The following is a 27,962-nucleotide window of genomic DNA, read 5'->3' as shown; positions in this document are numbered from 1 at the left end:
TAATAAATTTGGTCTGTTGAAACATGTTGAGAGTTCAAATTCCTCTGCCTCTCATTTACACATTTTTTCTGGTTGTAAGCTGCTCCTTTATATTCAGGTCTGGCCTCAGAATGATAATATAACACTTGGGGATGAAGATGCAGACAAGCAGACCAGAACTGGAGGCCAAGATGGAGAAAACCTGCACAGCCACCATGTATTTCCCTTTGGTGCTCAGATAGGTGGGGACAAAAGTCACCCATACACTGCAGAAGACCAACATGCTGAAGGTGATCAACTTGGCTTCATTGAAGGTCCCAGGAAGATGTCTGGCCAGGAAAGCCACCATGAAGCAGATAGCAGCCAGGAAGCCTAAGTAGCTGAGGGTGATGTAGAACATGAGAACAGACCCTTCATTGCATTGCAGGATGACTGCTACAGGCTGGGAATGAAAGTCAGAATCGGGGAATGGGGGAGAAACTCCAAGCCAGAAGAAACAGATGATAATTTGGACAGCAGAACAAGAAAGGATGATGGAATGGGCCAAGCTCTTCCCCAACCATCTTTTCATTTTGTTTCCTGGCTTTGTGGCCAGGAAGGCCAGCACCACCATTATTGTTTTAGCCAAGAGAGAAGAAATGGCAATTGAAAAGGTGATACTGAAAACCATTTGTTGGAGAAGGCAGGTGACTTTCCTTGGTTGACCAATGAAAAGAAAAGGAGATAAGAAGCAAAGCAAGAGGGAGATCAAAAGTATGTAAGAGAGGTCCCGGTTGTTGGCTTTCACAATTGGAGTTTCTAGATACTGTATGAATATGATTAAAACAAGTCCTGTAATTAGGAACCAGAATAGCACAAATAAGACCAGAATGATGCCCAGAGGTTCTTCATAAGTCAGGAAGATTATAATTTTGGGGATACATTTGATTTGGTCTTCATTTGGATGCTGATTATCTGGGCACTTGGTGCATTTTTCCATATCTAAGAAAACAAAAAAAAGCAATACTTATTTAATATTTTGCACTTTTTGCCCATTCCTTTTTCGGACAATACCTAATGGCAGGAGCATTCTCCAAGTTGCATTTCTTAGTATTTCCATAGAAAAAAGAAGATAAGAGGAACATCAATATCTGTTGGTTATGACCTATAAAGCCCTTCATGGCATCGGGCCAGAATATCTCCGGGACCGCCTTCTGCCGCACGAATCCCAGCGACCGGTTAGGGTCCCGTCGACTAAACAATGTCATCTGGCGGGACCCAGGGGAAGAGCCTTCTCTGTGGTGGCTCCGACCCTCTGGAACCAGCTCCCCCCAGAGATTAGGATTGTCCCCACCCTCCTTGCCTTTTGGAAACTCCTTAAAACCCACCTATGCCGTCAGGCATGGGGGAATTGAAACATCTCCCCCTTGCCCATGTAGTTTTTGTGTATGATTCGATTGTGTGCTTCTTTTGGATTTTTAACTTAAAACTGTAATTTAGATTGCTAAATATTAGATTTGTTACTATGTATTGTTTACCATTGTTGTGAGCCGCCCCGAGTCTACGGAGAGGGGCGGCATATAAATCCAATAAATCTAATCTAATCTAATCTAATCTAATCTAATCTAATCTAATCTAATCTAATCTAATCTAATCTAATCTAATCTAAATATATATTGTATATATATAACCCTAGACACAATCCTAACCTATTATGCCCTCCTATCTCTATTTATCCCCTGCTTCAAGATCTTTTATTTCTTTTAGATAAGGAATTGCACAATTAGAAAACAAAAAAGAACCAAGCTTCAATCCGTCTTTTATGAAAGTCTGTCTTGCACTTACATGAAAATACTCTGGATGAATCCACTTTCACTAAACCTGCTCTTTGATTCAAAATCCTCTCCTAAAGTGTTACCCACCTTCCTGAGTGGATATGCTCCCCTCTGGACAAGAAACACAGTCATAGCAGCAAATAGGTTCTCCCTCCCGAGCTCGCTTCACAAATCCAGGATGACAACTTTCCACACATTTGGACTGAGGCAGAGACTAAGCAGGAAAACAAGAAATGCCAAAGAAAATGTGTTAAGACTCCCAGCGACCGATTAGGTCCCACAGAGTTAACCTACTCCAGGTCCTATCAGCTAGACAATGGCGCCTAGGGGTAGAGCCTTCTCTGTGGCAGTCCCATCCCTTTGGAATCAGCTCCCCCCTGAGATTCGCACTGCTCCCACCCTCTTGGCTTTTCATAAATCTTTGAAACCTCATTTTTGCTGGCAGGCTTGGGGCTGATGACCATGGACACTCTGCTCTGGCCATGAATGTCAGTAGAATGAATGTGATTGATTTTGTTTTATAATAGAGGTTTTAGATAAATTTAGATACTTGGGGTTTTAGATAAACAGGATTATTATTTTTAGATAAACTTAGACTGCTTTATTTACTGGATTTCTTATATGTTTTTGTATTTGGTATCCTTCTGCACCGGCTGGAGGGGTTGGGAGTGGGAGGCACTGTTCTTCAGTGGTTCTCTTCCTACCACTCCGGTCGGTCGCAGTCAGTGTTAGTGGGGGGTCAGAGGTCGACCTCTAGGTCTCTCCCTTGTGGGGTACCTCAGGGGTCAGTCCTCTCCCCCCTGCTATTTAATATCTACATGAAACCGCTGGGTGAGATCATCCAAGGGCATGGGGTGAGGTATCATCAATATGCCAATGATACCCAGTTATACATCTCCACCCCATGTCCAGTCAACGAAGCAGTGGAAGTGATGTGCTGGTACCTGGAGACTGTTAGGGCCTGGATGGGTGTCAACAAACTCAAACTCAACCCAGACAAGACGGAGTGGCTGTGAGTCCTGCCTCCCAAGGACAATTCCATCTGTCCGTCCATTACCCTGGGGGGAGAATCATTGGCCCCCTCAGAGAGGATTCGCAACTTGGGCGTCCTCCTCGATCCACAGCTCACATTAGAGAAACACCTTTCAGTTGTGGTGAGGGGGGCGTTCGCCCAGATTTGCCTGGTGCACCAGTTGCGACCCTATTTGGACCAGGAGTCACTACTCACAGTCACTCATGCCCTCATCACCTTGAGGCTCGACTACTGTAATGCTCTCTACATGAGGCTACCTTTGAAAAGTGTTCGGAAACTTCAGATCGTGCAGAATGCAGCTGCGAGAGCTATCATGGGCTTTCCTAAATATGCCCATGTTACTCCAACACTCCGGAGTCTGCATTGGTTGCTGATCAGTTTCCGGTCACAATTCAAAGTGTTGGTTATGACCTATAAAGCCCTTCATGGCACCGGACCAGATTACCTCAGGGACCGCCTTCTGCTGCACGAATCCCAGTGACCAGTTAGGTCCCATGAACTAAACAATGTCGCTTGGTGGGACTCAGGGGAAGAGCCTTCTCTGTGGCGGCCCCGACCCTCTGGAACTCCCCCCAGAGATTAGAATTGCCCCCACCCTCCTTGACTTTCATAAGCTGCTTAGAACCCACCTCTGCCGCCAGGCATGGGGGAAGTAAGATACACTTTCCCCCTAGGCCTTTACAATTTTATGCATGGTATATTTGTATGTATGACTGGTTTTTATATAATGGGTTTTTAACTGCTTTTTAGTATTGGATTTTGTTATACTGTTTTACTGCTGTTGTTAGCCGCCCCGAGTCTGCGGAGAGGGGCGGCATACAAATCCAATAAATAAATAAATAAATAAATACATACATAAATAAATAAATAAATAAATAAATAAATAAATAAATAAATAAATTGTTCTGTTGAAAGCCGCCCTGAGTTTGCGGAGAAGGGGAGCATAGAAATCTAAGTAATAAATAAATAATAAATGAATAAATTTATGGAAAATGGAAGTTGACATAAACATAAGCCAAGTAGAACTGCAGAAAAAACAATTGCTGCCAATCCGCCTTCCATTGAGGACCTGTATACTGCACGAGTCAAAAAAGAGCTGTGAAAATATTTACTGATCATTCGCATCCTGGACATAAACTGTTCCAACTCCTACCCTCAAAACGTAGCTACAGAGCACTGCACACCAAGACAACTAGACACAAGAACAGTTTTTTTCCTGAACGCCATCACTCTACTAAACAAATAATTCCCTCAACAGGGTCAGAAGGCGGTCTCGGAGATATTCTGGTCCAGTGCCATGGAGGGCTTTAAAGGTCATAACCAACACTTTGAATTGTGACCGGAAGTTGATCGGCAACCAATGCAGACTGCGGAGTGTTGGTGAAACATGGGCATACCTAGGTAGGCCCATGACTGCTCTCGCAGCTGCATTCTGCACGATCTGAAGTTTCCGAACACTTTTCAAAGGTAGCCCCATGTAGAGAGCATTACAGTAGTCGAACCTCGAGGTGATGAGGGCATGAGTGACTGCGAGCAGTGAGTCCCGGTCCAGATAGGGCCGCAACTGGTGCACCAGGTGGACCTGGGCAAACGCCCCCCTCGCCACAGCTGAAAGATGGTTCTCTAATGTGAGCTGTGGATTGAGGAGGACTCCCAAGTTGCGGACCCTCTCTGAGGGGTTCAATAATCCCCCCCCCCCAGGGTAATGAAAGAACAGATGGAATTGTCCTTGGGAGGCAAAACCCACAGCCACTCCGTCTTATCCGGGTTGAGTTTGAGTCTGTTGACACCCATCCAGGCCCCAACAGCCTCCAGACACCGGCACATCACTTTCACCACTTCATTGACTGGACATGGGGTGGAGATGTAAAGCTGGGTATCATCAGCGTACTGATGATACCTCACCCCGTGCCCTTGGATGATCTCACCCAGCGGTTTCATGTAGATATTAAATAGTAGGGGGGAGAGGACCGACCCCTGAGGCACCCCACAAGGGAGAGACCTCGGAATCGACCTCTGACCCCCCACTAACACCGACTGCGACCGACCGGAGAGGTAGGAGGAGAACCACTAAAGAACAGTGCCTCCCACCCCCAACCCCTCCAGCCGGTGCAGAAGGATACCATGGTCGAGAAGCACCAGGACAGAGGATAAACCCCTGTCCCGGGCCCGCCAGAGGTCATCCATCAATGCGGCCAAAGCAGTTTCCATGCTGTAACCGGGCCTGAAACCCGACTGCTGGGGACCTAGATAATCGGCTTCTTCCAAGGATCGCTGGAGCTGGAGTGCCACCACCTTCTCGACAACCTTCCCCATAAAGGGAAGGTTGGAGACTGGCCGGTAGTTGTTAAGTACGGCTGGGTCCAGGGAAGGCTTCTTGAGGAGGGGGCGCACGAGCGCCTCTTTATAGGATGATGGAAAAGATCCCCTCCCCAAGGAAGCATTGATAATCTCCTGGACCCAGCTCCGTGTCACCTCCCTGCTGGCCAAGACCAGCCAGGAGGGACACGGATCCAGTAAACAGGTGGCGGAATTCACAGCTCCAATGGCCTTGTCCCCTTCATCAGGTGTCACCAGATCAAACTCTTCCCAGACAGGTGGACAAGTACGGGCCCCAGTCACCTCAACTGACTCGTTGTCAGCCGACTCTGTTTTATTTATTTTTATTTTTATTTTATTACTTCGATTTGTATGCCGCCCCTCTCCGAAGACTCGGGGCGGCTCACAACATGTAAAAACAAATCATAAGTAATCAAACAATTTAAAATTTTAAAGATTTAAAAAACCCCATATACTAACAGACACACACACAAGCATACCATATATAAATTAAACGTGCCCAGGGGGAGATGTTTCAATTCCCCCATGCCTGACGGCAAAGGTGGGTTTTAAGAAGTTTACGGAAGGCAGGAAGAGTAGGGGCAGTTCTAATCTCCGGGGGGAGTTGGTTCCAGAGGGCCGGTGCCGCCACAGAGAAGGCTCTTCCCCTGGGGCCCGCCAACCAACATTGCTTAGTTGACGGGACCCGGAGAAGGCCCACTCTGTGGGACCTAATTGGTCGCTGGGATTCGTGCGGCAGGAGGCGGTCTCGGAGATATTCTGGTCCAGTGCCATGAAGGGCTTTAAAGGTCATAACCAACACTTTGAATTGTGACCGGAAACTGATCGGCAGCCAATGCAGACTGCGGAGTGATGGAGAAACGTGGGCATACCTAGGTAAGCCCATGACTGCTCTCGCAGCTGCATTTTGCACGATCTGAAGTTTCCGAACACTTTTCAAAGGTAGCCCCATGTAGAGAGCATTACATTAGTCGAACCTCGAGGTGATGAGGGCATGAGTGACTGTGAGCAATGAGTCCCGGTCCAGATAGGGCCGCAACTGGTGCACCAGGCGAACCTGGGCAAACGCCCCCCTCGCCACAGCTGAGAGATGTTGTTCTAATGTGAGCTGTGGATCGAGGAGGACGCCCAAGTTGCGGACCCTCTCTGAGGGGGTCAATAATTCCCCCCCCAGGGTAATGGACGGACAGATGGAGTTGTCCTTGGGAGGCAAAACCCACAGCCACTCCGTCTTATCCGGGTTGAGCTTGAGTCTGTTGACACCCATCCAGGCCCCAACAGCCTCCAGGCACCGGCACATCACTTCCACCGCTTCGTTGACTGGGCATGGGGTGGAGATGTAAAGCTGGGTATCATCCGCATATTGATGATACCTCACCCCATGTCCTTGGATGATCTCGCCCAGCGGTTTCATGTAGATGTTAAATAGCAGGGGGGAGAGCACCGACCCCTGAGGCACCCCACAAGGGAGAGACCTAGGAGTCGACCTCTGTCCCCCCACTAACACCGACTGCGACCGGCCAGAGAGGTAGGAGGAGAACCACTGAAGAACAGTGCCTCCCACTCCCAACCCCTCCAGCCGGTGCAGAAGGATACCATGGTCGATGGTATCGAAAGCCGCTGAGAGGTCAAGGAGCACCAGGACAGAGGATAAACCCCTGTCCCGGGCCCGCCAGAGATCATCCATCAACGCGACCAAAGCAGTTTCCGTGCTGTAACCGGGCCTGAAACCCGACTGCTGGGGACCTAGATAATCGGCTTCTTCCAAGGACCGCTGGAGTTGGAGTGCCACCACCTTCTCAACAACCTTCCCCATAAAGGGAAGGTTGGAGACTGGACGGTAGTTATTAAGCACAGCTGGGTCCAGGGAGGGCTTCTTGAGGAGGGGGCGCACAAGCGCTTCTTTATAGAGTGATGGAAAAGCTCCCCTCCCCAAGGAAGCGTTGGTAATCTCCTGGGCCCAGCTCCGTGTCACCTCCCTGCCGGCCGAAACCAACCAGGAGGGACACGGATCCAGTAAACAGGTGGCGGAACTCACAGCTCCAGTGGCCTTGTCTACTTCATCAGGTGTCACCAGATCAAACTCTTCCCAGACAGGTGGACAAGTACGTGCCCCAGTCACCTCGACTGACTCGTTGTCAGTCGACTCTGTTTTACAATTGGAGTCGAGGTCGGCCCGAATCCGAGCGACTTTATCAGCGAAAAACGTGTTAAAGTCCTCGGCACTACTCTGCAAGGGCTCCCCAACTCCCCCCTGATTAAGAAGGGAGCGGGTCACCCTAAACAGAGCGGCCGGGCGGGATTCCGCTGATGCAATCAAGGTGGCATGGTACGCGCATCTTGCCGCCTTGAGCGCCACTTTGTAAGTCTTAATAAAAGCTCTTACAAGTGTTCGATCAGATTCAGACCTACTCTTCCTCCATCGCTTCTCTAGACGTCTCTTCTGGCGTTTCAACTCCCAGAGCTCCTCGTTGAACCATGGAGCTCTACGGGGTCTAGCGCCACGGAGAGGTCGCAAAGGCGGAATCCGGTCAAGGGCCTCTGCTGCAGCCTCGTTCCAGGCTTTCGCAAGACACTCTGCCGAACTGTGGACAAGTGCCTCTGGGATAACCCCAAGCGCCGTCTGAAAGCCCTCTGGGTCCATCAGGCGTCTGGGGCGGAACATCTTAATTGGTTCCGCCTCCCTGCGGGGAAGGATTGGAGCCAGGAAGTCAAGCCGTAGTAGAAAATGGTCTGACCATGACAAAGGCACTGCTTCTAAGCCCCTTAGTCTCAGACCATTACTCAATTGCTCAGAGAGGAATACCATGCCAGGTGTGTGTCCTCCCTCATGAGTCGGACCCTGAACTACTTGAGTCAGGTCCATGGCTGTCATGGTGGCCATGAACTCCTGTGCCAACCCAGTGGTTTCGCCGAGTGACGGCAGGTTGAAGTCCCCCAAGACAATAAGTCTGGGGAACTCCACCGCCAACCCGGCTACCTCCTCGAGTAGCACAGGCAGGGCTTTTGACACGTAGCTGGGAGGCAGGTACGTGAGAAATAAGCCCATCTGAACCCCTAAGTCCAACTTCATCAGGAGAGACTCGCAACCCGCAATCTCTGGAGCAATGAGTCCACATAGGCAAAGGCGCTCCCTGGCTATAATAGCCACTCCTCCCCCCCTTCCCTGGGGTCGAGGTTGATGCCATATCTGAAACCCGGCTGGGCAGATTCCAGAGAGAGGAACTCCTCCCTCTGGGCCCAGCCAGGTTTCAGTAATACATGCCAGGTCGGCCTCCTCATCCAGGATCAAATCCAGGATGAGGAGAGCTTTATTTACCAGCAACCTGGCATTAAGCAGCAGCAACCTGAGCCCAGGGCCAGAATTGCACTCATCACCAGCGTCCAAGGTTGGGCTCACGGAGCCAGAACAAGGGATCATTATAAGGCAACGATCCCTCGTTCCCCTGGAACGGCTAACTCCGTGGCCCCCGCCATATCTGCCTCTCCCCAGCAATACCGGGATATTCCGACCCTCTGCCACCCCAGAGATCGATGCCCCTTCCCCTCCCGCCTCTCGGGTGTCAGGTGGCCCAAATCCGTCATTCATACTGTTACCATTCACCTCATCCATACCGTGACCCCCCCCAACCATCCCAATCATACCAATCATTCGTCTCATGCACAGTGTTACATACATCCCAATCATCCATAGTTAAGAAATCCCCAATAGTTAAAAATAGATTAAATTAATAAAATAGTTAATAGTCATAAAAACATTACTAAAAGTCTCAGAATATACAATATAAAATAGAATATAAAAATAGAAAGAATATAAAGTGCAAGTTCTACGATGCTTAAAATTCTTAAGAAATATAGGAAGTAATTAAAAACAATTGTCCATCAGGTCAGCAATGCAGCTCTCAGTCCCTGGGGGGGGGGGGATTTGTTTTGTTTTTTGGGGGTAGGGATGTTCAGGGGAAAGATGTTCAGGAAGAACGTCCTGGTATATTTTCCTTCAGGTCTGTGGTGACAGCCCCTGCCACAGGCCGGCACCCCTGCCACAGGCCGGCACCCCTGCCACAGGCTGGCACCCTCATGTCTTTCTCTTGTTCTCCTAGGTATATGAGTTCTGTCCTCCAAAGTCTCTGAGGCAGGCTTTTCAGTTCTCTATATATCAGCCACCAATCTCGGCCCCTCTGACTCAGCAGTGCCGCTCAGCTCTCGATATTCCACCTAGCCTCTTCCCCGTGTCTCTGTTGTTGTCAGGTGATGCCTGTTGTGTTCTGTTGTGTTCTGTTGTGTTCTGTTGTGTTCTGTTGTGTTCTGTTGTGTTCTGTTGTGTTCTGTTGTGTTCTGTTGTGTTCTGTTGTGTTCTGTTGTGTTCTGTTGTGTTCTGTTGTGTTCTGTTGTGTTCTGTTGTGTTCTGTTGTGTTCTGTTGTGTTCTGTTGTGTTCTGTTGTGTTCTGTTGTGTTCTGTTGTGTTCTATTCTATTCTAAAATGTTTTACTCCTCATCCAAGAATCTCCTTCAGACCTGACCAGATGGTGGTCCTGGATCCGTCCATTTCCCACCATCCAGCTCTCTACATGGGGCTACCTTTGTAAAATGTTCGGAAACTTCAGATCGTGCAGAATGCAGCTGCGAGAGCAATCATGGGCTTCCCAAGGCATGCCCATGTTACACCAACACTCCGCAGTCTGCATTGGTTGCCGATCAATTTCCGGTCACAAATCAAAGTGTTGGTTATGACCTATAAAGCCCTTCATGGCATCGGACCAGAATATCTCTGGGACCGCCTTCTGCCACACGAATCCCAGAGACCGGTTAGGTCCCACAGAGTTGGCCTTCTCCAGGTCCCGTTGACTAAACAATGTCATTTGGCGGGACCCAGGAGAAGAGCCTTCTCTGTGGTGGCCCTGACCCTCTGGAACCAGCTCCGCCCAGATATCAGAGTTGCCCCCACCCTCCTTGCTTTTCGAAAGTTGTTTAAAACCCACCTCTGCCGCCAGGCATGGGGGAACTGAGATATACTTCCCCCCTAGGCCTTTATAATTTTATGCATGGTATGTCTGTATGTATGATTGGTTTTTATATAATGGGCTTTTAACTGTTTTTAGTATTGGATTTTGTTATATATTGTTTTATTGCAGTTGTTAGCCGCCCAGAGTGTGCGGAGAGGGGCGGCATACAAATCCAATAAATAAATAAATAAATAAATAAATAAACAAAGAAACAAACAAACAAATAAATAAATAAATAAATAAATGAATGAATGAATGAATGGATAAATAAATAAATAAATAAATAAATAACTTCTATTTATGGTGCACCGCAAATGCACAGCCGGTGGTTTGTTTAAAGCCGCTGGCTGAAATTGCCACAGGGCGGGGGCGACGCTGAGCCAGCTCTTCTCAGGGCTCAGCACTTCCGGGTTCATTCGGAACCCGGAAGTTCGGCTTCTGGCAGCGCGCCAATGAAAGCGCGCTGCCGGCTTGCTCTGCCGGGTCCCTGATCGCCCTATTTATAGGGCGATCCGGAAGGGACCCCCATGGCGCTTTACAGCGAACAGAGGAGTGACCAGACGTAGGCTGCTCGCTCGTCAGGACCACGTGGTGGGGCCTAACGAGGCCTCATCTCAGGCTTGTCGGGTCAGTGGCTTACGGGCCTCTGACTTTTTAATTTTCTTTCATTCATTTATTTTAGGAGTGAAAGTGTAGGATGGCCTACTCTCGGGACGGGTGTGGGGGTGTAGAGGATAACGAGGCCTAAGGGGCCTCACCCAGTAGGCAATTTTTCTTTAATTTACTATCTTAGTTGAAATAATTTCATTTTGTAAAAAATAGAGGAAATAAAAATAAATTCATTTTGGAATTAATTGATTAATTATTTAATTAATATTGAATTAATAATTAATATTCAATATTAATATTAATATTAATTTGGGACATTTTGTGGAGTTAATTCTCGATTAATTAATTATTTAATTAATATTTAATTAATATTTAATTAAGTCTTTAATTGATTAGCTCAGCTAAATTAATTTATTTTTGTAAAAATAGAAAATAAAAATAAATGTCATTTTAGGAACGGGATTTTGTTTGCGTTGGGGGTTAGCGGGCAGGCCTCTCTCCCCCCTTAAGGGGAGTCAACCCCCCCACACGCACGCACACACCACTTCCCCCCCCTGCCCCCCCAATTCTCCACGGGGGGGTGTGTTTTACTAAGGTGGGCTGGTAAGGGCTAAAGGAAGATAAGCCTCTTGATTTGGGACAAGGGGATTTGGGCACTTCGAGGCAAGGGTGGCCTTAGTGCAGGGTAGTGGGATCAAGTACTGCACCTAGTGGTGCGATCTGGTCCCAGCCCCCCCCCGTTCGGGTGTCTTGGCCTGGGTTGTGGGGGCATCCAGGTTTTTCCCTGTTAACAGTGTCCCAGGGTTTCCTGAACCCCAAGACCTCCCTTCCGGGTGGCTGGGGGTGAGCAGGCCTGGTTTGGGCCTACGATCTTAACTTTACCCCTGGATTTTAGAGGGATTGTCTACATGGCTCCCAAGAGGCGTGCCCCTACCCAGGGCCCCCTGGATCCTCGCCCTCGGAGGGCGAGGGTCCCTTCATTATGGGCTAGGGAGGCGGGGGAGATAGTTCCTACCCCTCGTGCGCAACCCTCTCCTGTCAGCCAAGCCACCCCAGGCCCCGAACCCATTATCTCGGCTCAATCTTTTTCCGCTTTACTAGATCGCCTAGTAAATGGACGCCCGCTGGACGCCCGCTGGGAAGCCGCCTTCGGGGCACACAGCGGATCCAGGCCCTCGGCAGCATTGGGAGCCCCACAGCGGATCCAGGCCCTCGGCAGCATTGGGAGCCCCTGTCAGCAGGGATGCACAAGATCCAGCTCCGGACCAGAGCGACCCGACGGTACAGGATGCCAGTTCAACGGCCGGGGCCCTCGGGGCCCCATTGGATGGCAGGGGTGAGTCAGTATCCATTGCACCCACACCGGTTGTACGGGGGTTATCCACCGTAACCCCCCCGGCGGGGCCGGCCAGCATGGCTCCCCCTTTGGGGTCCAGCACGCCTACGGTATGCTCCCAAGTTTGGGGTGCGACCGTGCAACCGGCTTTGGTCCCGGCCGGGGCGCCAATGGTGAACACGGGGTCCACCGCGGGGGGGAGCCAGGGTAGTATTTCTAATACACAGTGGCTCCAACCATTGCCCGGATCTTCGGGGCCAACCGGGTCATCGCTCAACATGACCCCAGTGGAGGACCCCAGGTAGCTCCTGTTGGGGTAGCTGGGTCGGTGACAGTGCCGGGTTTTTCTTCCCTTGCGGCGGCCTTTTCTGTGGCAGGGACGGCCAGTAACAGTGTGGCCACCTCGACCGACCCCATGGCTGCTGCCATGGGGGCGGTGCCTGTAGGCCTTCCATCAACCCCCTTGGGATATCATTTGCACCCCTCGATTAGGGATAAGATTTGGAGGGGAGAATATATCGACCTCTATACCCTGTTAAATAGGGAGGTTCCCAAGAAGGAGAGGGAGGAGGAAGCTTGGACCGATCGGGCCAAAAAGGTCAAGGTCCCCAGAAGTTTCAGGTCTTGGCTGTATGCCTTTTTGACCTATGCCACTGTTATAATACAAAAGGAACCGGGTAGGGCTATGGCACTACTTAAATACATCGACCTCATTGCCATGGCATACTTCGAGGTCAAGGGGGATGCCTGGCAGAACTATGATGAGGCATTCCGGATGAGGGTGGCTTTTGACCCTTCTCTCCTCTGGGATCGGGAAGTGCCCGACCTATGGTTTCAGGCGACCCGTAAGAGCGGGTCGGGTCAGCGGACCGATAGCGGTCATCTAATGGAGGAGGAGCCGGCTGCACCCCGCGCTGCTGCGGGGCAGGGTGTTCGAACCACCCAGCTTTGTTTTGAGTACAGTGCCAAGGGCTCTTCTTGTAAGTTCCGGCATGCTTGCGGTAAGTGTGGGGGTTCCCATGCCACCCACATGTGCACACGTCCCGGTGGAAACAGGAACAAAAGTAAGCTAGCCGTTCCTGCGACGCAAGGGGCCCAGTCCGGTCAAGCTTGAGCGCTTGGACGAACTCCTGCAAGGGTACCACCCACCAGAGAGGGTGGCTGCTATCCTTTGGGGCTTTTGTGAAGGCTTTAGTATCCCTTATCGGGGTCCACGTAAGGCCTTTATGTCAAAGAATTTGAAGTCAGTTTTGGGTAATGACGATTTAGTTAGAGCTAAGATTAAGAAAGAGGTAGACGAAGGGAGGGTCCTGGGCCCCTTCCCCCCATGCCTAATAGGAGGGTCCCCCCCCTGGGTGGTGCCCAAGAAAGCCCTAGGGGAATATCGGCCTATTCACCCCATAAAAAGGTAACCCTCAAACAGCTTCTGGAGCTTACAGGGCTGCTTAACTTCGCATGCCGGGTAATTGCTCCCGGTAGGGCGTTTTTACGCAGACTGTATTCCTCCATGCAGGGATTAAGCTCGCCCCATCATCGTGTGCAGCTCAATGCAGGGGCCAGAGAAGACTTGCGGGTATGGCAGACATCCCTGGCCTGATTTAATGGGATTTCCTTCTGGCAGCAAGATTTGCTTCTCCAAGCAGACTTGCCATTGCACTCCGATGCCTCGGGTTTCCTTGGCTTTGGGGTGATGCTAGGAGGAAGGTGGCGCCATTCACTGTGGCCAGCCGAATGGGAGACAGCAGGAATTTGTAGGGATCTTAGGGAACCTGGCGGGGCTACAGAACCAGGGAGGCAGGAGGCAGATCGGGCCTTTGGGCTGTCAATTGCTCCAAGCACCCGGGCTGCATACCACAGGACAGGTAAGGAATTTTGGAGTTCAGGGCTAGCAAGGGTTACAGGCAGGCCCCTTCCATTCATACGTTAGGCTTCCCCGATAGGGACCCGGGTATTGGCCGTTTTAATTGTTTGGTTTGTTGTTTCAGCCGTTGCTGTTTTTCCGGCCCATGGTTTGGCTTTTGGGCCGGCTGTTTTGCTGCGAGGTCTCCTGTCGGATCGCAGTTTTCCTTGGGCTCCAGGATGGACGTCGTCTGGATGGGCCGCAGGGGAATGTGCTGGGAGGGGCTCTGCCCCCTGCTTTTTGAGCAGTGTCGGTCCGGGAGAGCCCCCGAGTTGCTGGTGATCCACCTCGGGCGCAATGACCTCAGTGTTTTGAGTGGCTTGGCGGTGAGCATCCAGGCTCGCGAAGATCTGCAGGCCATCACCACTGCATATCCAGGCACACGCATAGTGTGGTCAGAGATTCTCCCCAGACTGGTCTGGCGGAATGCTATCTCACCTAAAGCTGTGAACTAGGCCAGGTTAAGGGTCAACCAGGCCATTGGAAGGGTGGTGGGGGAGTTGGGGGGGGGTGTAGTGAAGCATCCCCTGATAAAATTTGGAACCCCCTGGCTCTACCGGGCCGACGGCGTTCACTTCTCAGATGAGGGGGATGCCATTTTCCTATCGGACCTGCAGAGGTGCCTCCAGGAACTAGTTTAGGAGGCTGGGTGGGGGTTGGGTGGGCCAAAATTGAGATCTGACCCCCCCTCCGTGGCAGGTTGGGGGCGGAAATGGACAATTAGAAGCAACTGCGCATGCTCCTTTCGGGCATCATTTAAGGGTGATGGACCGCCTCTCTCCAGGAACTAGAGGTTTGAGCAATATCGGGGATTGGAGAGAGGATGTCCATGGGAATCATCGGATCCAATCTCCCCCGGGGATTGGAGGGTGAATTCCTCCCACACGAAGGGGCGTGGTTTGATCCAGGTGAAGGTGGTACCTCCACCTGGTTCAGCAAGGAGTTCATTGCCCAATGTTGCCAAGGAATGTTATGGTAGGAATTTCCGCCCCGTTAGTTTGGCTCTGCAGGTCCTTAGTCTGTTTGAATTATATATTCAAAGTTACGTATTTAAATTTATTTAAAGACATTTAAATTTATGATAATTAATAAATGACCCTTAATCCACAATATATGTCTCAGCGTCTTTACTCTGCCTCTGGGGGGCAAATGCACAGCCGGTGGTTTGTTTAAATCCGCCGGCTGAAATTGCCACAGGGCGGGGGCGATGCTGAGCCAGCTCTTCTCAGGGCTCAGCACTTCCGGGTTCATTCGGAACCCGGAAGTTCGGCTTCTGGCAGCGCGCCAATGAAAGCGCGCTGCTGGTTTGCTCTGCCGGGTCCCTGATCGCCCTATTTATAGGGCGATCCGGAAGGGACCCCCATGGCGCTTTACAGCGAACACCCGCCCACCCTCCGCTATCAACAGTGTGTCCTAAGGAGGTCGCCTTAGGGGCCGAATAGGAATTTTTTGTGGCCTCCCCTTTAGAGGCGGCCGTTTTTTCGCCTATTCCACACTGACGGTGCGGACTGGATTGGTTAGGGGGTGCGGTGCTTTGAGTTGTTTAAATAGGCCTCCCTTTGGTCACTGGGGGTTGGCAGTTTGGGGGCGGAAATGGGCAATTAGAAGCAACTGCGCATGCTCCTTTCGGGCATCATTTAAGGGTGATGGACCGCCTCTCTCCAGGAACTAGAGGTTTGAGCAACGTCGGGGATTGGAGAGAGGATGTCCATGGGAATCATCGGATCCAATCTCCCCCGGGGATTGGAGGGTGAATTCCTCCCACACGAAGGGGCGTGGTTTGATCCAGGTGAAGGTGGTACCTCCACCTGGTTCAGCAAGGAGTTCATTGCCCAATGTTGCCAAGGAATGTTATGGTAGGAATTTCAGCCCCGTTAGTTTGGCTCTGCAGGTCCTTAGTCTGTTTGAATTATATATTCAAAGTTACGTATTTAAATTTATTTAAAGTAATTTAAATTTATGATAATTAATAAATGACCCTTAATCCACAATATATGTCACAGAGTCTTTACTCCGCCTCTGGGGGGCAAATACATGTTCTCTCAAAATATGTTACTTGGTGGAATCGTCTGTATCTAAGCATAGAATCTAACTGCTCAAATCTTGCTCTAGTGAGTGCTGTTCTATGGTATTGGCTCAGACCCATTGTCAGGTATTTTTCTAGTTGAAAGGCTGTTTTGTTCTTGGCTAACCATTTCAATGACCTGCACTTAGCAAGTGCCTCAATATCAGTTTGTGCATTAACATCTAAAACTCTTTGTTTAAATAATTAAGAAATCTCTAGTGCTCTATTCTTCATATTCAATTCTCAATGAAAGTGGTGATCAGGCTTAATCCACTTGAAATGGGTCCCATAACTTTGGAAAACACAGACAAGACAGCAATATACCCCATACCTTGTTGAGGAAGATCAGCCTTGAAATAGCATCTTGGTTGATGCTAAGTCTCTGCCTTTCAAAACTGCCCAGCTGCTCTTTGATGGGATCCCCCTTCGGGAGAATGACCAAGCTCAGGATGTTCAGATCTGCTGCTACATCTCCATTTTGGTCTAAATACAGTTTTTGCTGGGATAGATTGCAAAATTCATTGTTCTCCAGAAATGGATGGAACTAGAAACATAGAAAGATAGAAGTCTGACGGCAGAAAAAGACCTCATGGTCCATCTAGTCTGCCCTTATACTATTTTCTGTATTTTATCTTAGGATGGAGATATGTTTATCCCAGGCATGTTTAAATTCAATTACTGTGGATTTACCAACCACGTCTGCTGGAAGTTTGTTCCAAGGATCTACTACTCTTTCAGTAAAATAATATTTTCTCATGTTGCTTTTGATCTTTCCCCCAACTAACTTCAGATTGTGTCCCCTTGTTCATGTGTTCACTTTCCTATTAAAAACACTTCCCTCCTGGACCTTATTTAACCCTTTGACATATTTAAATGTCTCGATCATGTCCCCCCTTTTCCTTCTGTCCTCCAGACTATACAGATTGAGTCCATGAAGTCTTTCCTGATACGTTTTATGCTTAAGACCTTCCACCATTCTTGTAGCCCGTCTTTGGACCCGTTCAATTTTGTCAATATCTTTTTGTAGGTTTCCAGAACTGAACACAGTATTCCAAATGTGGTCTCACCAGCGCTCTATATAGCAGGATCATAATCTCCCTCTTCCTGCTTGTTATACCTCTAGCTATGCAGCCAAGCATCCTACTTGCTTGTAGTAATTTTAAAAGCAGAAAACCTGTTTTATCCCACATGGTCTCTTCCCATTTGAATCTCCCTTCTACATTTTGTTGAACTTGTAAATATACTTGCTTTGATGCACAAGTGTCACCATGATCTTCAAAAGTGAAAACAAAGTTTCATCAAATTTCACAAACTGATATTGACAAAATGCAACTGCAATTATAGGGAGAAAAAGGTAGGGAAAATGCTAAGGCAAGTAAATCAAACACATAACCAAAAAAATTAAGAAAAAACAACAGGGAACAATCCATAAGGCATAGATTTTTCAAAAAGAAACTTCCCAGGTTAATCTTTTACCAAATAAACCAGACGAGAAACAAGAACAAGTGAGTTAATTATATGTATATTGTAAGACTATGGGAGATAAACAGAATCCACAAGAATCTCAGGCCTAAACATTTTGGTTTGGGGAGATTTCAACTCAAGTAAAAGTCCCCTTCCGGGCATCACACTTGGAGAAGACATTGCAGAAAAAGTGGATCCCATTTAACTAATGGTAAAGAAACCAAGAAAGAGATCAATGGAGCTTTTGTTAGTCTTGAGGAAAGACAACAAGGAGAAGAGCCATGTTGATCTACAAGAGCTGAAAATAAGAAATATGAGAGGATCTTTTTCAAGTAACAATCTCTTCTTTGCAGAAATTGAGAATAACATGCTCATCCAATAAATGAAGAATATTTCTCAGAAGTTTATCTCTTTATCTCTTTATCTCTTTATCTCTTTATCTCTTTATCTCTTTATCTCTTTATCTCTTTATCTCTTTATCTCTTTATCTCTTTATCTCTTTATCTCTTTATCTCTTTATCTCTTTATCTCTTTATCTCTTTATCTCTTTATCTCTTTATCTCTTTATCTCTTTATCTCTTTATCTCTTTATCTCTTTATCTCTTTATCTCTTTATCTCTTTATCTCTTTATCTCTTTATCTCTTTATCTCTTTAGCTCTTTATCTCTTTATCTCTTTATCTCTTTAGCTCTTTAGCTCTTTAGCTCTTTAGCTCTTTAGCTCTTTAGCTCTTTAGCTCTTTAGCTCTTTAGCTCTTTAGCTCTTTAGCTCTTTAGCTCTTTAGCTCTTTAGCTCTTTAGCTCTTTAGCTCTTTAGCTCTTTCTTTATCTTTGTATTTATCTATCTTTTTATCTTTACCTTTACCTTTCTATCATTTTATGCCTTGTGGGATTGGATTGCCCAGTCTGTGGGGTCTTTTGTAACATAAAGAGATTGAGATGGTTCTACCTTTTCTCCTTTGAATTTCTTTATGGGATTTCCTACCTGCCATGACTGTAGTCTTGGATATCCAAACATCTGTTTGCTCTCCTTACTTCTCCTCCTTGATCTGGAGGAATATGCAGCATTCAAGACATGGGCCAGAGTCTTAACAACAGTATAAACACCGTACTTATTTGTTATCTTAATCCTGTTCCATTTCTCTTGGGTCTGCAGTGGAAATTTCTGGGTGCATCTTCTCCGGCCTTTTACAGAAAAGAGGTGCTTTGAAAAGAGACAGTGAAAAAACCAACCTTGTAATGTAGGTCCCGCAAAGAATTTGGGATAAAAGGCATGATCTTTTGGGGTTTTTTTCTCCTGAAAAGCAAAGGTCCAAATACTATGGAGGTATTTGAAAAGTTTGTGCTTTCTCATTGAAAATCCCCCTAAAACTGTCATAATCCAGACTTTCCCTTCAGTGGGTCCTGGCAAATGTATAAGTGCTAAATGGAAAGGAAGAATTCTGTCCAAAAGGGAAATGTATTCTATGAAGTGAACAAAGACATTCACTTGTCTCCAGTTAGAGATGGCATCCCTGAGGGATTCTGTAGGTGCAATTGTTGATATTAGTTGTGATATAACCACACAAATACCATTCCTGAAAAGCAAAGGAGTAAAAGTTCTCATGAATTTTTCTCCATTCTCTACATTTGGAGCAAACAGACCAATCAAGGTCCACCTGAAATGGAGGAGCAATTGGACAATTCCTGGATAGTGGATCCCTTCTTTGGGGATAATCCGGTGGAAAAAAGGGAATTGACTTTTATCATTCAGATCTTCTGAAGCAGTTACATAACTGATCTAAAAAAAGCAATGAAGAGTGCTGTATTATATAGTATTTGGAGTCAGATCAAGTTTCAAATACAGTGGTACTTCTACTTAAGAACTTAATTTGTTCCGTGATCAGGTTCTTAAGTAGAAAAGTTTGTAAGTAGAAGCAATTTTTCCCATAGGAATCAATGTAAAAGCAAATAATGCATGCAAAACCAATAGGAAAGGAATAAAAGCTCAGAATTTGGGTGGGAGGAGGAGGAAGAAGAAGAGGAGGAGGACAGTCACTGCCCAGAGTGAAGGGAGTGTTTCTTTTCTCTGGTTTATTCCCTCTCCAAGCGCCCAGAGAAATGAAAATGCTTCATTCACTCTAGGCTGCCAAAGTCTCTTTAAGCGCCACCGAAAGGCTCCTCTGGCAGCCCAGAAAAGCCCGAGATGGCAGGAAACTGGCTGGGCTTTTGTGCCACTCTCAAATTTCCTGGGAAATTTTTCCGGGCTCAGATTCTAAAGTAGAAAATGGTTCTTAAGAGGAGGCAAAAAAATCTTGAACACCCAGTTCTTATCTAGAAAAGTTCTTAAGTAAAGGCATTCTTAAGTAGAGGTACCATTGTATTAGGGTTTCTTTTTAATAAAAACAACTTTGCACATCAGAGCATATTAGAATTGTTTATTGTTGATTGGCTATTAGGCAAATCAAGATACATAATATAATAAGAGTGTATATAAAATAAAGAATCTTTTGGATGAAAAATATTGAAATAAAGAATGCAAATCAAGCTTCTATATTACCCCTAGAAATTACTACAACCAGAACCATATATATAGAAACATAGAAACATAGAAGACTGATGGCAGAAAAAGACCTCATGGTCCATCTAGTCTGCCCTTATACTATTTCCTGTATTTTATCTTACAATGGATATATGTTTCATATATCTCATTTAAACTTTTTTGTTCCAATAATATATGCAAGTATTAAATTCTGAGTGCATGGGAAAGATATCAACTAAACGTGAGCCAACAATGTGCAGCAGCAGCTAAAAAAGCCAACACAATCCTAAGCTGCATCAACAGGGGAATATACTCCAAGACCAAGGAAGTCTTAATACCACTCTACTAAGCCCTGGTCAGACCACACCTGGAGTACTGTATTCAGTTCTGGTCACCACACTTCAAAAGAGACATTGAAACTCTGGAGAAGGTGCAAAAAACAGCAACCAAGATGATTAAGGGATTGGAAACCAAGACTTACAAAGAGAGACTGAGGGAACTGGGCATGGATAGCCTAGAGAAAAGGAGGGCCAGAGCAGACATGATAGCAGTCTACAAGTATATGAGGGGATGTCACAGAGAGGAGGGGATCACTTTATTCTTCAGGGCACCAGAGGGCCGGACGAGGAACAACGGCTGGAAGCTGACCAAGGAGAGATTCAACATGGAGATAAGGAGGAACTTCCTGACGGTCAGAGCGATCAACCAATGGAACAACTTACCAGCGGACGTTGTGAAGTCCAACTCTAACAATAAATAAATAAATAAATAAATAAATAAATAAATAAATAAATAAATAAATAAAAAAAGGCAATATCTTATAATATAAGAGATCCCTCTCTTTCTAATGCAACTGACATTAAAATAACACATGTGTTACATCTTCTACCTCAGAAAAAACAATTACTGCCAACCTGCAATTGAGGACCTGTATTTGAGTCAAAAAGAGAGCCGTGAAACTCAAATCCTGGACATAAATTGTTTCAACTCCTACCCTCAAAATGACACTACAGAGCACTGCACACCAAGACAACTAGACTCAAGAACAGGTTTTTCCCAAATGCCATCACTCTGCTGAACCAATAATTCTCTCCCCACTGTCAAACTATTCGCTAAGTTCACTGCATTATATTGTTACTAGTCTTCTCATTGTTCCTATCACCCATCTCCTCCCACTTATGACTGTAACTTGTTGCTTGTGTCCTTATGATTTACATTAATATTGATTGTTTCCTGATTGCTTATTTGTACCCAATGACAATCATTAAGTGTTGTAGCTCATGTTTCTTCACAAATGTATCTTTTCTTTTATGTACACTGAGAGCATACTTGTTTGTTTGCTTGTTTAATATATTTATATGCCCACCAAAAACAGAAGGACTCTGGACGGCTAATTTGTCATATGCACTAATGACAAATTCATTGTGTGTCCAATCATACTTGGCCAATAAAGAATTCTGTTCTGTTCTGTTCTCTGCTCTGCTCTGCTCTGATCTGCTCTGATCTTCTCAGGAGCTTTGCATATACAAATCTGTTCTTTATAAGAGAATTGGATACATAGTTCATATTTAAATATTGTACCTAGCTGTTCAAATTTTGCTTCAGTAAATATTCCTAATGATGTTTAGGAATTTTTGTGTTTAAATACTTGACAATTAAGAAATTGTCATTTATACTGTCTCATTTGTTTTTATTTATTTATCTTATCTTATCTTACCTTACCTTACCTTACCTTACCCTATCTATCTATCTATCTATCTATCTATCTATCTATCTATCTATCTATCTATCTCTATCTATCTATCTAATTCGATTTCTATGCCACCCAATCCCAAAGGACTCAGGGTGGCTTACAACAATATAAATACAAAATGATGAAAAAGAAGTCCAATTTAAAATCTTAAAAATTATAAAACCATTATTATTATTATTATTATTATTATTATTATTATTATTATTATTATTATTATTATTACTACTACTACTATTGGCTAATACTCACAACACCCCAATTTACATCTAAAAAGCCAAACACAACAGGCACCATATAAATAACACATATAGAATAACCCAAAGTGTTCATCTTTGATGACCACATATTCTCTAGTCTCAGTTGAGCATGGATTTGTGTTAATGGTTGGGGGATAGTTGTGGGAGGAATAAAGTTAATCTTTAAATAAAGAATTTCCTATGATTATTATTGGGTATTATAATTGTCCTATGTTAATAAGGTTTATCCACTGCTGTAGTTAATCCTAATTGTAACTATACGTCCATGAAACACATTGAAGAACCAATTGTATTGAATCTGGGTTTGTTCATAATTGAAAACATTAATTTTGCTATACAAAATATGACCATGCCATCAGTGCTGCACCATCCTTTTGTACAGGATTTTTTCAGTAGACATAGAGCCTCTCTTCAACTTCAAAAAATGTGCATCAGGAGACACTGAAACAATAAGTATGGTGTCATAAGACACCTTTGATCCCTGTCCACTGTGGATCTCAATCCCTGTCAATGACACATACAATGGTCATAGAAACATAGAAACATAGAAGACTGATGGCAGAAAAAGACCTCATGGTCCATCCAGTCTGCCCTTATACAATTTTCTGTATTTTATCTTAGGGTGGATATATGTTTATCCCAGGCATTTTAAAATTCAGTTACTGTGGATTTACCAACCACGTCTGCTGGAAGTTTGTTCCAAGGATCTACTACTCTTTCAGTAAAATAATATTTTCTCACGTTGCTTTTGATCTTTCCCCCAACTAACTTCAGATTGTGTCCCCTTGTTCTTGTGTTCACTTTCCTATTAAAAACACTTCCCTCCTGGACCTTATTTAACATATTTAAATGTTTCGATCATGTCCCCCCTTTTCCTTCTGTCCTCCAGACTATACAGATTGAGTTCATGAAGTCTTTCCTGATATGTTTTATGCTTCAGACCTTCCACCATTCCTGTAGCCCATCTTTGGATCCGTTCAATTTTGTCAATATCTTTTTTTAGGTGAGGTCTCCAGAACTGAACACAGTATTCCAAATGGGGTCTCACCAGCACTCTATATAGCGGGATCATAATCTCCCTCTTCCTGCTTTTTATATCTCTAGCTATGCAGCCAAGCATCCTACTTGCTTTCCCTAACGCCTGACTGCACTGTTCACTCATTTTGAGACTGTCAGAAATCACTACCCCTAAATCCTTCTCTTCTGAAGTTTTTGTTAACACAGAACTGCCAATAGAATACTCAGATTGAGGATTCCTTTCCCCCAAGTGCATTATTTTACATTTGGAAATATTAAACTGCAGTTTCCATTGCTTTGACCATTTATCTAGTAAAGCTAAATCATTTACCATATTACAGACGCCTCCAGGAATATCAACCCTATTGCACACTTTAGAGTCATTGGCAAATAGTGGAAAGCAGTTCTTAAATTCCACAGAAATGTTATGGTTGGATCATTCACCCACTACTACCCCACTCACTTTACCAGATAGAGAAAGATGCACACAAACAAACCTGTGGGGTTTTGTACATGCCTACTAATGTTGACATTTGGATAGAGATGTCACTTTTAGCTCCATCAAGAAGAGTCAAAAGGTTGTCCTTCCTTCCACAGCTGTAGTTGGGAACATTGGCTTCTCCAGTAGAGAGCATGTCCAGCAGGGCATCTGAAGTGCCAAGAGTGTTCAAATAGTTGTCATGGATGTTGTAGCCAAGAGTGAGATTTTGCAGGAGGTGGGGAATCTTGTTCACCACTTGAATGGCAAAAATGAAGCATAGAATTCTAGACTGATCAGTAGATAATTTACTGTAAAAAATGTTCATGTTATCATCATCATTAAAAAAAATCAAATATGTTTATTTATTTATTCCTCTTTTTTTTCCAGAACTCTATTGAGTCTTAAGTCAATCTTGGTCCAAAAGCCAAGGCAAATTATAATCACGCATTACCATTCATTTTCTAGGAAAGTTGAGAAGATGGGTTGGAGATACTCATCCAGCAGACTTAATAATCACAAATATAGCATTATTTGTAGAAGTGCTGGTTTTTATTTGTCCAATAACTAGACTCCAATGTCATTAAATCATGAAAGAACCATCAAAGAAGGAAGAGGATCTTTCATAAGATCCCCACACATATGTGCCAATCGTGCCTGCCTCTAGGGCAGTGGTTCTCAACCTTTCTAATGCCGCGACCCCTTAATATAGTTCCTCATCTTGTGGTGACCCCCAACCAATGTTCTCTCTAATTTTTTTCTGGTGTGGGCGGAAAGGTATAGTGTCTGAGCAGCAGTCCCCTGGGCAGCATAGAAGTGTAAATAAATAAATAAATAAACAAATAAACAAATAAATAAACAAATAAACAAACAAACAAACAAACAAACAAATAAATAAATAAATAAATAAATAAATAAATGATAGATAGATAGATAGATAGATAGATAGATGGATAGATAAATCCCTTCTTTTTTATTAAAAGAAATTAATAATTTAAAAAAACCAAAATCCATTACTATTAAAACTAAAACAACCAGCAAAACTATTCATAAAAACAGGTGAGGGTTGGGGGTTTTTTCTGTTATTATTTAAGTGCTTTTATCATATGCTTTAAATCAAGAGTCACTTCTCTCTCTGTTTCTCTCTCTTTCCTGTCATTCTCTGCCTCAATCATTTTCTCATTTCTCTTTTTTCTCCCCTTTTTCTATCATTTCTCTCTCTCTCTTCCTTCCACTCTTCTCTCTCTCTTTCTTCCTCTCTCTCACTCTCTTCCTTCCTCTCTCATCTCTTTCTTTCTTTCTCTCGCATTCTCTATCTTGCTTTCTTCCTCTCTCTCACTCTCTTCCTTCCTTCCTCTCTCATCTCTCTCTCTCTTTCTTTCTCTCTCTCTCTTTCTCTATCTCTCCCCCTCTTTCTCTATCTCTCCCCCTCTTGCTCTCTCTCGCGCGGGGGGGGCCTTTTGGGGTGCACTGGCGGAGGTGTGCGCAGCCTACAGGGAACGGTGCCCCCAACTATACATTTAGTGCCAATTCTTCCAACAGATCTTTAAGCTGATTAGCAAGAGGTCAGAGGGACACCCCCCTGTAAATGCCTGATCGGTTGGATTGTAAAAATATGTTCCGAGATGCCAGAATAGAAGCTTTAGTTGCTAACACCACTGGAAATTTGTCTTTTCCCATGGTCTTAGGCGACCCCTGTGAAATGGTCGATCGACCCCAAGGTTGAGAACCACTGCTCTAGGGGGTGGTGCTACTCTCCATTTCAAAGCCAAACAGCCAGCACTGTCCAAAGACCTCTCTGTGGTCATGTGGCTGGCATGACTAAACATCAAAGACACATAGAACACTGTTACCTTTTCACCCAAGGTAGTTCCCAGTTTTCTACTTGCATTTTTACGTGGTTTCGAACTGCTAGGTTGGCAGAAGCTGGGACAAGTAACTGGAGTTCACTCCATTACCTGTCACTAGGGATTCGAATCTCCAAACTGCTGACCTTTCTGATCGACAAGCTCAGCATCTTATTCACTAAGCTACTGTGTCCCGCAAATGTTTCATAACTGACTAAGAAGAGTAACAATATCTGTATTCCTACAAGGATCAGGCAGTGAAGAACCAAAAATCAGTTATAAAATATGGAAATGGGCTGAGCAGAAACATCTACAGACATAGAAACATAGAAGTCTGACAGCAGAAAAAGACCTCATGGTCCATCTAGTCTGCCCTTATACTATTTTCTGTATTTTATCTTAGGATGGATATATGTTTATCCCAGGCATGTTTAAATTCAGTTACTGTGGATTTATCTACCACATCTGCTGGAAGTTTGTTCCAAGGATCTACTACTCTTTTAGCAAAATAATATTTTCTCATGTTGCTTTTGATCTTTCCCCCAACTAACTTCAGATTGTGTCTCCTTGTCTCCTTTAACATATTTAAATGTTTCGATCATGTCCCCCCTTTTCCTTCTGTCCTCCAGACTATACAGATTGAGTTCATTAAGACTTTCCTGATACGTTTTATGCTTAAGACCTTCCACCATTCTTGTAGCCTGTCTTTGGACCCGTTCAATTTTGTCAATATCTTTTTGTAGGTGAGGTCTCCAGAACTGAACACAGTATTCCAAATGGGGTCTCACCAGCGCTCTGTATAGCGGGATCATAATCTCCCTCTTCCTGCTTGTTATACCTCTAGCTATTCAGCCAAGCATCCTACTTGCTTTCCCTACCGCCTGACTGCACTGCTCACCCATTTTGAGACTGTCAGAAATCACTACCCCTAAATCCTTCTGACGTTTTTGCTAACACAGAACTGCCAATACAATACTCAGATTGAGGATTCCTTTCCCCCAAGACATTTCAATAACTAAGCAAATTATTGGATTGAGGGGGATCTAGCTTCCCCCCACCTCAATTTTCTTTTTGCCCCATCTTGGGATTTGAGTCTCTTCCACAAAAAAGACAAAAGAGGGGAAACAGTATAATCAAAACTATTCAAGAAGTTAGTCAGATCCTGCAGTATAGGATTACAAGAAGAAAAGAATGGTAAATAGAGGGAATGCCACTCCATCATACTGAATGACTTACTACTCAGACTGTTTGTAAGGAGCCATGTTGAAAGGCAATGCTGAATGTGTTATTCTTGTTGCAGTGAGGACTATACTAATGAGATGGTCTCCTGGCCTGTAATAACTCCATGGTCTTATTCCGTCTTGGTGTTTCAAACTCTGAGAGCACTTCCTTCCAAGCTTCCCAAAGACTGGCTGAAATACCAGAAGCATCATAAGTAGAAGCAGAAACAGAAGATGCATATTTTATAGGGCTGAATCAATCCCCTTTCTGCATTACATTAAAAGTAGATTCAGAAGACTGCAAAGCACTCTCAGAAAAAGGAAATGCTAGTGGCTTTCCTGATTCAGAGACAAACCAAGCTTCACTGGGAAAGGAGACAAAGGGACATTGGAGAGCACAGCCCCTGACTATATCAAAACTTGTGCCACACAGAGGCATTTATTGTTTTCTAATGCAAGATCTCTTCCATATTGCTTCAGTTTGATGTATACATCAAAGGGAGTCACTGGAGAAGGAGCAGAAGACTGGGTGGCAATAATTATAGTGGGAAGTAACTACTCTGGGGAACTTGAATTTCTTTGGAGTTCCATGTGCAGAGGCACTAACATGAAAAACATGTTAGTGAAAAATCAGAGATATAGAAACATAGAAACATAGAAGACTGACGGCAGAAAAAGACCTCATGGTCCATCTAGTCTGCCCTTATACTATTTCCTGTATTTTATCTTAGGATGGAGATATGTTCATCCCAGGCATGATAAATTCAGTTACTGTGGATTTACCAACCATGTCTGCTGGAAGTTTGTTCCAAGGATCTACTACTCTTTCAGTAAAATAATATTTTCTCATGTTGCTTTTGATCTTTCCCCCAACTAACTTCAGATTGTGTCCCCTTGTTCTTGTGTTCACTTTCCTATTAAAAACACTTCCCTCCTGAACCCTATTTAACCCTTTGACATATTTAAATGTTCCAATCATGTCCCCCCTTTTCCTTCTGTCCTCCAGACTATACAGATTGAGTTCATGAAGTCTTTCCTGATACGTTTTATGCTTAAGACCTTCCACCATTCTTGTAGCCCATTTTGGACTCGTTCAATTTTGTCAATATCTTTTTGTAGGTGAGGTCTCCAGAACTGAACACAGTATTCCAAATGTGGTCTCACCAGCGCTCTGTATAGCGGGATCACAATCTCCCTCTTCCTGTTTGTTATACCTCTAGCTATGCAGCCAAGCATCCTACTTGCTTTTCCTACTGCCCAACCACACTGCTCACCCATTTTGAGACTGTCAGAAATCACTACCCCTAAATCCTTCTCTTCTGAAGTT

The 27,962-nt window shown here is 45.0% G+C and overlaps 1 protein-coding gene across 1 annotated transcript; it reads right to left on the bottom strand.

Annotated features, from left to right (window-relative positions):
- Window positions 1-55: 55 nt before the first annotated feature.
- On the bottom strand, window positions 56-26,875 carry LOC139159082 (vomeronasal type-2 receptor 26-like). The gene is made up of 6 exons (XM_070736445.1): window positions 26,659-26,875; window positions 23,588-23,919; window positions 18,528-19,322; window positions 16,411-16,623; window positions 1,881-2,007; window positions 56-960 (listed from the first exon to the last, which is right to left on the bottom strand). Exons 1-6 carry the CDS (start codon window positions 26,873-26,875, stop codon window positions 56-58), a joined length of 2,589 nt encoding a protein of 862 aa, XP_070592546.1.
- Between the last annotated feature and the right edge of the window lie 1,087 nt (window positions 26,876-27,962).

Source organism: Erythrolamprus reginae, chromosome 2, assembly GCF_031021105.1.
Source record: "Erythrolamprus reginae isolate rEryReg1 chromosome 2, rEryReg1.hap1, whole genome shotgun sequence".
In the NCBI taxonomy this organism is placed as follows: Eukaryota; Metazoa; Chordata; class Lepidosauria; order Squamata; family Dipsadidae; genus Erythrolamprus; species Erythrolamprus reginae.
The sequence above is the reverse complement of the archived record's forward strand: the minus strand, read 5'-3'. Positions and strand labels throughout refer to the sequence as shown.